Source organism: Neopelma chrysocephalum, unplaced genomic scaffold (assembly GCF_003984885.1).
Source record: "Neopelma chrysocephalum unplaced genomic scaffold, ASM398488v2 Primary Assembly neopelma1_23, whole genome shotgun sequence".
Taxonomy (NCBI): Eukaryota; Metazoa; Chordata; class Aves; order Passeriformes; family Pipridae; genus Neopelma; species Neopelma chrysocephalum.
Genome location: NW_020897691.1, coordinates 16,290,370 through 16,301,129, shown reverse-complemented (window position 1 = coordinate 16,301,129; position 10,760 = coordinate 16,290,370). Strand labels below are relative to the sequence as shown.

Here is a 10,760-nt window from a genome sequence, read left to right as displayed (position 1 = left end):
GGGGGGCGGGGCGCAGCCAGTGAGAGCGGCGCGCGCCCGCCTGGCCCTCTGCCGCGTCGGCCAATGGGAGGGCGCCGTTCGCTGCTGCCGCGGGGGCCGCGCGCAGCTCCCGGGAATGGAGAGGGCGCGCGCCGGGACGCGGCCCCCGGCGGCCGGAGCGCCCCGGCGGCGTGCGCCCCCTCCCTGCTTCACGCCCCGCCGCCGCTGGCGTGCACGCAGCCCGGTCTCGTCCGGTCCTGTCCCGTGGCGGCGGGCGGGGCCGGCCCGGGCCGGCCTGGGGCCCATCGCGAGTCACTGCCCGCCGCCCGCGGTGAGGGCTGAGGCGCCCGCTCCCGGCGGTGCTGCGCCGCTGTTAGCGGCCTGGGCCGGGCAGTGCCCTCTGCCGACGGAGCGGGAGCAGCGCCGCGGGCTCGGTGCTCCCGAGCATCGGTGCCCGCCTGCGCCGGCCCGTGCCCGAGCTGTTCTCTGCCGGCCTGCCCGGCCGCCCCCGCCCCGGGCACTCCCTCGCCCTGCGCTGCTCCTTCGTCGCCGGTCCCAGCGTCTTCTCCCGCGGTGCGGTACCGGCGCTTTCTCGGCCTCATCCTGGCCTCGTGCCCACCCCTTTTCCCCGCGGGGTCTCCGAGATGAACACACGCTTTCCGAAAGGGTTCGCCCCGGCGTGGCTTTCCACGCTGAACGGATTAGGTAATTCAAAAACCGTGGCAGAACGGAGCCGGGCCAGGGAAGGACCGTCCCAGTGAGGTTCCAGGGTACAAGAAATGTTTTGTGCAGTTGTTGGACCGGTCAGCACTAAAATACGGCCTTGCCGGTGTTAATCACCTTTATTTAGCTAAGGGTAAAACTCCTGAGTTCACACATACCTATAATGTACAAAGTGCTTTCCTCGCTCCTTTCGTCTGCCTTACGATTTTCTTAGAGTGTAATTCTTGTAGTGCTTTCAGTTACGGCACTTAAATATCATTCAGATACACTCAAAATGCAATGTTGTGCACGTGTGTCATTTCATGAAAAGATTAATTCAGGCCTGTGATGAAGGGCATTGGCTTCAGCAGCCACAGTGACTGCAGTTTGGGTAAGGGTGAAACTATAAGCTAAACCAACTTAGAATGATAATAACTAGAAAGAATGCCTTTCTGGCTTGGAGGCCCTCATGTTGATAGTTTGCTCTGCCTGACAAATTTTGCTGTCCAAGTACAAACCAGACTTAGCACTGATGAATTAGAAATGTAGCACACATTAATAGTCTAAATTAAAGCTAACAAAAAAACCCTAGTGTGTTTTCTGTAACATCACAAAGTCTACATGTGTGGGGCAGCTTGCAGGATTAAGTAACACCAAACATTTTTGTTATTGCTGTCAGCAAGTATTCCCTCTTGTGGAGAGAGGGAGACAATCTTCCATTTGTACAACAAAAATGTAATTTTCCAAAAAGTTTAAGGAAAAGAATATGGACCTTAAGAGCGCTGCACCCTTTTTTTTTCTCTTAGCTGTAAGAACATAATTAACATAATTTTCTGCTTATGCCCCAACTCGAATGAGTTCTGATCTCGTGTGAATGCATAGGAATGCATTTGATCAGCCTGGTTATTGGTTTAAATATGAGGGCATTCTTCACTGTCCAGCAAGTAGAAATACCTGTTTCTTCAATGACCAAGCATACTGGCACATGTGGAATACATTTTTGTTCTCTTTCCCAAAAAGCCATGCTCTTACCATATAAAAGAAACAGGCTACTTTTACTTTACTTAAAATTTCTATAGCTTCCTGTTAAGTTTGGAGGGGAAAACGCTCAAGACTTTTTATAAACCTTTTGGTCCACTTCTAGTTTCACCTCCTCTTTGTTTTCTGTTCTGTTCTGCTTCTTCATTGTTCTGGGCATAACATGGCCAGGAATTTTGTTGGCTTCTTTTGCTGTTTTACGTGTTTAAGTACAGATCTACATGACTTCATATCTTCACTTTTTCTGCTCAAAGCTCTATTTATTTTGGTTAAGTTTGTATCCACTCGTTGATCTTACTAGCCCTATATTCATCCATCCAACCATACACAACTGTCCTAATGTGTTTTCCTGGCTATTTTTTTCTTAAAGTTATTGATTTCTGCTTCCAAGGCTGCACTTGAATCCTTGAGAAAAAGTTTATAGCTCTTAGATAGTTCTTTTTGGGCAGCCTCCGGCAGCTGGTACAAGGAAGTGCCAGGGAGGATGAGGGCTGTGGAAACCCTAGTTTAGGAGGGTTCAGGTTAGTGCCACATTTCACTGTTAGTTATTCCACCTTGTGCTGATGGCCAGTGATGGATGGAACTGCACCTCTCACCCTCTGAGTTTCTTGATTTGCTAGGCGGGCATGAGACACACAGGCTGCTTAGAAAATGCTGTTGTAGCTGGTCTCAATAAATAAATAAAGACTTGTTGGGTAAAAAGACCCTTCTGTATTTATAGTGCAGAGAGCTTGCTGATACCAAGACTTGACTCTGGCAAGATTCAGGTATTTATCTGATATTTCCCAGGAGAGGGCATAACCATCAGTTAAAAGTATCTGACTTGTATTGGGTTGTGCTCTTGTCTCTCCCACCCACTGAGATGAGGGTGACTGACATCAGTAAGGAAATTTATTTTTCCTACTTGAGCAGACAAGTGGCAACCAAAATACTTTCTTTTTTCCATCGAATATAGTGTTTTTACTGTTTATTAATATATCTTCCTCTCCCTTAGCTATTTCTATTTCTGTATCCAAGTCCAACCCCATACCTTTTCAGAACTCTTTCATCTTGGCTCTTCTTTGCTCTTTAACCCTGGCAAATCACTTGCACCTTTGTGAATTGCATTGCCCATCATGAAACAGTGATCCTTGCCTAAGATATCTTTTATACAGTAACTTGGGATTAAGAGGTGTTACTAAAGCAAGACATACAGATATTAGAAGAAAATATCTGTTAAGAGACAGCTACTGTTGCATCTGTGCATCTACTGTTAAGTTTTACATGAAAGTCATTTTCTTTTCAGAGTGTAAAAAAATGGATTTGGCCAACCATGGACTTATTCTGCTGCAGCAACTAAATGCTCAGAGAGAGTTCGGTTTCCTGTGTGACTGCACTGTTGCCATTGGTGATGTCTACTTCAAGGCACACAAATCAGTCCTCGCTTCTTTCTCCAACTACTTCAAGATGTTGTTTGTTCATCAAACCAGGTAACTGTAAAAAGGTGCACTGTTTAAATGCTGTTCAGTTAGCTGAGTTAAGGAAGTCTATCAACATTTTGAAACCTGAAAACATTCTTTTTACTTCTTACTATGTCATAAGGAGTATGGAATCCAGTCTTACCTGCAAACTAGAACTTCACTTTAAAACACATTAAAGTTGAACTGTGATTTATTAACACTAATTTTATAATTTGGCACAAGTTCTCTATCCTTAAAAAATCATAGAATTTCTAGAATTGAATACCTGAAGGATCCTGTTTCACTCCTGCACTTTCCTTCCTCCTTCTGCTCTGTCTTGACACTGTTCTTGACGTTTCCATAACATTATATACAACCCAATAAGTATTTACTAGGAGATTTTGAGAAATAAACTTAAAAAAGAGGTGTATGTACTTTATTTTTTTGCGGTTTATCAAAGACAATTATGTAATAAGATACTGCATAGTGGTGGAAAATAATGGGGTTTGTGTTACTTTCTTTTCTGTGTTTTGGTGTTGTTTTGGGAGGGGGTTTTTGTACCAGAGCCTTACACTGAGGACATTGAAAAGATAACCGAAGTGTAAGACTGTTTTAAAGATTTTTCTTTCTTTTTCCCAAATATTTGAACTATCTCAAAACTTTTAGGACAGAAGTGCATTTGCACTTCTGAAACAGTACTGCAGGTAGATGTATCAGTCTTGATGTTCCATCAAGAGCACACAGTTATTTTTGGAAAACAACATTGCAAAGTTTACTTTTGAGTAATACATCTGAATTCAAAAGCAGTCACAGAGAAGGCTCGAGAAGGGTGCATCTCAAGAAATGGAAGAATTGGCTGTAATTTCCTCCTCGGCTTGCTAGCCCACTGTGGTTAGAGCATTCAGACCACAGCATGCAGTCATGTCCATTTCTGGATTTCTGTGTTTTATTTAATGATTGTTTTTAATACAAGAGCTACAAAGACTTTTGAAAAATAATTAGAATCCCAGTTTCTCTCCAGTTAGCTAACTGACCTAACCAAGGTGTTCCCTATTTTCTTTCTTCTGTGAACCATGCCTCACTTTCTGCATAGAGATCCAGCTTCCACCAGAGGCGTGATGGGTGTTTCAGTCCCAGAGCATCATAAAGGTTGATGCACTGGGCACACTCTTGGCTGGAGGATGGTGTTGGTTTCGGTGCTGTTAGGCTGAAGAGGCATCACAGCCAAAGCATTTCCCTTTACTGAGCGCTGTAGGCTGGCCAGGCATACCACTAGTGCTCCTGTTCCTTCCTTCCTATTCAAGGAAAGAAGCTGGGTAAGGAGCCTGGACTCCACAGGTTACATGTGCTCAGGCTATACCTGTTGCATCAGACCCCCAGGGAATTCACACCCTGTCCTGCATGGTTTCTGGATCGTAATGCAATTGAAACAAGGTGATACCACACATTTGCAGAACTGTAGCTATATACCCTAGTAGGACATAGAGGGCAAACAGGCAAGTGCCAGATAAATTTTAGATGTTTTCAGGGAGAAAAGTACTGAGTACTGAGAAAAGTTTAATGAACTGTGAATTTATAGTCCAGTGGTAGCAGGTTTTCATCTAGCTACAGATGTGTTTGAATCCAACCAAGAAAAGGGGAAAAATGTCTTTGCAATTTATAAAATATATTAATATGTGACAACACATCTATAACATAACAGCAATTTAGAAGGGTGCAGATCGCAATGGGACAGCTTTGTCTTTTCACTGAGGCAAAAAGTCATCTTCCAAGTGGCCAATAAGATTAGCTCTTTTACATTAAAGCATTTCTCTAATATATATTTGTTTCATCTTTCAGTGAATGTGTCCGTTTGAAAGCAACTGACATACAGCCAGATATCTTCAGTTATCTCTTGCATTTGATGTACACTGGGAAGATGGCACCACAACTCATTGACCCAGTTCGACTAGAACAGGGAATAAAGTTTCTGCATGCATATCCACTAATTCAAGAGGCCAGCCTTGCAAGTCAGGGAACTTTTTCTCACCCGGATCAAGTTTTCCCATTAGCGTCTTCATTATATGGCATTCAGATTGCAGATCACCAGATAAGACATCCCACTAAGGTTACATCAGCGACTGACAAACTCGGGCGAGAACCAAGGCCACAGACATCACGGATGAACCAAGAGCAGGTTTCTGAAGGCTCACAGCTCTCGCAGTTAGCCACAACTCTGCCACAAGTGACCCGGACAAATATGTCCAGTTCTGACCCATTGCCATCTTCTTTATCTCCAGAATTGGTATCTGCTGCTGGTAATAATTCACCGGCAGGAGAAGAGGCCAACATGGAAGCATCTTCTTCAGATGAACAGCCTGCCTCACTCACAATAGCGCATGTCAAGCCAAGCATTATGAAAAGGAACGGAAGCTTCCCAAAATACTATGCCTGTCACCTCTGTGGTCGCCGGTTCAATTTACGAAGCAGTTTGCGTGAGCACCTGCAAATCCACACGGGAGTTCCCTTCACGTCTAGCCAGCAGGGAGAAAGTAATATTTCTTTGTCTCTCTGTAACAACACAGCTGATAAAGATGCAATGGAAGTGCCTGAAGCAGGGATGATTAGTGACAGCGAGTTGCAGCAGATCTCAGACTCACCAATAATTGATGGGCAACAGCAGTCAGAGACACCTCCCCCCTCTGATATCGCAGACATTGACAACTTGGAGCAGGCAGATCAAGAGAGGGAGGTAAAGAGACGGAAATACGAGTGTTCCATCTGTGGTCGCAAATTTATTCAGAAAAGCCACTGGAGGGAGCACATGTACATACACACAGGCAAGCCCTTCAAGTGTAGCACTTGTGACAAAAGCTTTTGTAGAGCTAACCAGGCTGCCAGACACGTGTGCCTAAACCAGAGCATGGACACGTACACGATGGTGGATAAACAGACTCTGGAACTCTGTACTTTTGAGGAAGGCAGTCAAATGGACAACATGTTAGTACAGACCAACAAGCCCTACAAATGTAACTTGTGTGACAAAACATTTTCAACTCCCAATGAAGTAGTCAAGCATTCGTGCCAAAATCAAAACTCTGTCTTTACGCTAGAAGAAGATCGCTCCATTCTGCTAGGTGGTGGGGACACAGAAGCCACAGAGACTGATAACGCAGTGTTAGCCTCCATCAAAAAGGAGCAAGAAGCAGTGTTGTTAGACTGAATGTGAAACCTATATCAATTTTTTAAAGTTTCTTTACTTATTTTTTATTAAATCAATTTTTTCCTTCCCTTACCTCTTACCTCACTTACCCCTTCCATCTTTTCCACCAACATCCTTCCCACCCTTTGTCTTCAGCAACAAGAACTGTACTGGCACATTAGGAAATTGGACTTTGCCTCTCCCACCAAAACAAACAAAAAGCTCTTGCATCAAACCACAACAAAATTGATTTTAATACAAAGGAACATGTGAAAAATAATCCAGCTAACTATGTTGATAGTATTAGTTAATCCAAATTTCATAGATTTTAAATTAAATTTAGATTGCTTAAAAGTGTATTTAGATACAGTGATGAGTGTAACGAGAAACAGATTTATCAGTTTGGTAAGCGAAGGATATATGTATTTTAGTTTCCGTGGTAGAAGGCATTTTGAGATCTGGCAGAAATAAGCACCGTGCTTTTTACAAGTCCACATGCAAGTTAATTAAGGTTATAACCTAAAGCCCTCAGAACTTTTCTCAAGGAGAGCAAAAATCTCTGTTCATTGAGTTAAAAAGAGCTGAAGGAGTTGGGTTTCTTTTAGCCATATACTTTCCCTCAAGTATGCCTTTGGGTATGTGTTTGGAGTCAAGCAAAGCGGCTGCTTAGTCAAATTTTGACTTAAGTAGCTATAATAGTAATGTGATGGCAATCTTTATATATATAAATACTGTATATGTATAGAGATATATATACATATATATATATATGAAGTGTTTGTGTGTATATTTGGTACAGGTAAATAAATGCACACATCCTTTTTAAGTAACTGGCCACCTACTCTCAGATTCAGCCTGGAATGTCTTTTAGTCATTTGGTAAAACTAGTCATTGCACAGGTTAGTTTTAATCAAATTTAAAACGTCCTGGGCTGTGTGCATTTTTATTGACCTGTTGAGGAGAAGCTAATAGGTAAGTGTTGTCACCCAAGCTACCAAGGAAACTAGAGAGGTGACATACTGGTGAGCACTGCACCATCATTAGTGCAGCACATGCATGTGTTGTTAGCTATAGGTTTGAGTCATTCTGGATGAAAGGAGAGAGAAAAGCATTATTCCCTTACTCTGGCAAGGAGTGTCCATGATTTCATTTGGTCTAATGGCATGAGTTAAGAGGGAGAAAAAACATTGTTCTAGCAACAGGTGATCATGGTTGTTTTAAAGTGAATCTGTGGTGCTGGCTGGCAAATTCTGCTCTGTGAGAGCCCTGTTATTTTGAAAGCCAAGACAAAGTCTACAAAAAGTGAGAGGATGACTTCTGTAGTTTTGGTTACTGCTGATGGTCGCACTGCATCTTTGTGTTAAAAATCAAGTTGTTGATTTTTTATTATTTCAAATAGATGCCCAGATTTTTTGCTGGTAGCCTAAAAACCTACACTGACGGCAGCAGTGAAGCCCACTGAGCAATTACTGGGTCAATAGAAGGTGTAAGTGGACAGAAAAAGTGCCCCGTCATAAATGGAGACAGTGTGTGTTTTGGGGGGAGGGGTGGGAGAGGGCAAGTCACAAACCACAGCTCTTCTCTGTGTATATGTTTAAACTGAATATCATCTTTTTGTGTATAGTTAAGTTCTCAGATTTGTAAGTTTTTATACATTATTTCATTGAATAAAAACTGAATTAAATGGGATATGATTTATTGAGTTGAAGGTGAAAGGTTGTTGGTTTTCGATCTTCCTGGATGAGGTCTTGCTGAATTGGTTTAAAAGCCAAGTGATGTATTCTGTTTACCATCCTACAGATGAACAATAGCTTGCTAAAACTTAAAACAGTGGATTTAGCACAAAAAGTCACTACATACTAGATTTTTTTCCAGTTTATTATAACATGACAACTATCATAAAGAAAGTGGTGTTGATTTTATTATCTCCCTTGTATTAGAATAATAGATTTTAAATCAATTGATTTTGCTTTAAAGTATGGAAGTGTTTTGAAGTAAAAAAATAACATCTTACGGAGTTATTTTAGAGTTGCCCATTTTAAAACTTTTTTAGGATCTTCATCTACCAATATAAGTTCTTTAAAAACGTTTTTTATTTCATCTTACCTAGTCTGAAATGCTCTCAGAGTAGAAAAACAGAAGAATAAATCTTTCCTAATTCAGGGTAAGGTCAGCTTTTGAGGTGTCTGTGGTTTAGGGGCAAGTGACAAGTTCATTTCCAAAATGGCAGCAGCTGCTCAAGGTGCTGCCACCTCAGCTGCTAGTTACTGCTTAATCAGATTTTTTTTTCTTTTTTCTCCTTTTTTTTTTATTTTCCCCAGAACTCTAGCTCTGCTCCATGGCAGAGTACAAGAGTTTAGCTCAGCTCCCCAGGTGGCTGGTTCTATCGGGGGTACATGTGGCTGCACCATTTTTTGTGAGACATTCATCAGCCCCTTACCTTATTCCTGCTCTCATCGCTCCTTGTCCACTGTTTGGAGATCATTGCATGTTGAATGGGCTCAAGTGAAAAACAACTAGTCTTAAAAAATGCTGGTTTTCTGTCAAATATCTTCCCTACTTTAGCTCTGCTGAAGGTTTTGAGCAACTAATGGATTGTGCAAGGGCAGAGATGAACAGGGAAGAGGGTTACTGAAGCCAGTGTGGCTGCTGGCAACATCCAGGATGTAGAAGGTTGGAAGTGGTGACTCCCGCTTGGGCAGGTCCCTCATCTGGTGGGCAGTGTGGCCTTGCAGCCGGCATACTGCCCAGAAAGAAGGAGCAGGGTAGGGCAGGGAACAAGAAGCCAGCGAAATAGTTGGTTATGACAGTACTGCTGCAAGGAACGTGAATTTGCAGGCCCAGCAGAGATACTTTCACCTGTTAATATTTATTCTTAAGAAATAACACTGTCGGGTAAAAAGAAAAAATAATCACAATAAAGAGACTGTTTTAATATGTGTTCAGCTATGATAATGGTTTATTTTAAATACCCTTTATTGTCTGATGCTCTGTAGTGATGTTTAAGTCATTACCTTTAAACTGCTCGAGCAGTTTTGTTCCTCTACAACAAATCAGGTTATTAACAAATTCTGGTTATTAACATTTGCATCAAGAGTGCATAATTACAGCACAATTACAGTTTTGTTCAAGCTTCTTTGTTAAAATGCTCTGAATTATTGTTACAGTTAGGGATAACTTCTTAGAGGGTTTATCTTTCAGCGTTTGACTCAGAAATTTGTGACTGACTTGGTCATTACTCATTCAGTCTGCTCACCTGCTGAAGTTGTGAATTTTCTACCAATGAAACCAGACAGCTTGGAAGCAACTGCTAGGAAGTCTGGTGAAAATCTGCCGTCATTCAAGGCTGTGGACTTGAACTTCAGCCCCATTTTTTTCCAAAGGAGTACCTTCAAAATTAATTTCCTAGGCATGTCACTTGACAAGACACCTCTGCCTTGACTTCAGAAGTACCAAACACAAATCTATCTGCTCCATAGAAAGAACAGAGGATTATCACTTCTGAAAGTGAAGTTTGCAGTCTGTTGCAATCAATATTTTTGTGTCAAGTATCTTCTTGATCCCTGGTCTGATAATCATTCTGCTTCTGCAGGGGGAGAATTTATTAGAAGATGCTGGTGTTACAAACATCGAATACTTAGAATTGTGCTCCCGTTTACACTGCAGGGCCTTCAGTTGCTGTCTTGATGTTTAGAAAATCTGCCAGCTGGCTCTTGAGCTCCAAATCCCATAAAATAACAGCCTCAGTCACAAAACACGGTCAGTTGCAAGAGGAAAAAAATAGATTTCTTTCTGTTAGCTTTAAATAACTTCTTTGACATTGCAAAATTTTTTACATTAATTAAAGGAAACCTGGTTAGACAAGAGCAGGTGCTATGGTACCCGGTGGCATCACAATCCCTTGCAGTGTTTTTTCCCAATCTGCTTAACAGCAGGATTACCTTGTTTGGGTACTTTACCTTTCTGGAGAGTAATATAGTTCTTTAGATGTCTTCAGCCCAAGCAGTTGAAGATCAAATTGATTCATTCTTAACCAAGTTAAAGTAATTTTCCTTGATTGTATTTCCACACCTTTTAATCTTTAAACACAAATAAGGGAAGAGTTAATTTTGGAATTCTGTCATTGACTCTCTTGTTTAGTGCTTCTTAAAAGTCAACAGATGTTTTCATGTGGCAAGATACTTCATAGCTATGAAGTAGGAGTATTCAGGTCACTGAATACAAACAAAATAAAACAAACAAACAAAATAATCCCAAAACAAAAAGAATAGGAGAACAAAACAGGAAAAGGCAAGAAGTCTTTTGCAGCACCCTTCATTAATGTGTATTTGCCAAATGATGTGTGATCCTCTCTAGAAGTAAGGGAAACTGACTGTCCTTAAATATGGATTTCTATTAAGCCTGCCATTAAAAAGGACAGA

General features: G+C 41.8%; 1 protein-coding gene across 2 annotated transcripts in view; it reads left to right on the top strand.

Annotated features, from left to right (window-relative positions):
- Positions 1-9,278, top strand: part of ZBTB2 (zinc finger and BTB domain containing 2) — a 14,317-nt gene extending 5,039 nt beyond the window's left edge. The window contains exons 1-3 of one of the 2 annotated variants that reach the window (XM_027688242.1): positions 404-684; positions 3,005-3,188; positions 4,998-9,278. In XM_027688242.1, coding sequence (XP_027544043.1) covers positions 624-684; positions 3,005-3,188; positions 4,998-6,360 — 1,608 coding nt within the window. In that variant the 5' untranslated portion in view covers positions 404-623 and the 3' untranslated portion in view covers positions 6,361-9,278. Of the gene's footprint in view, positions 1-403; positions 685-3,004; positions 3,189-4,997 lie in introns of those variants that run through there. The other variant, XM_027688250.1, reaches the window with a different exon arrangement.
- The last annotated feature ends 1,482 nt before the right edge of the window (positions 9,279-10,760 follow it).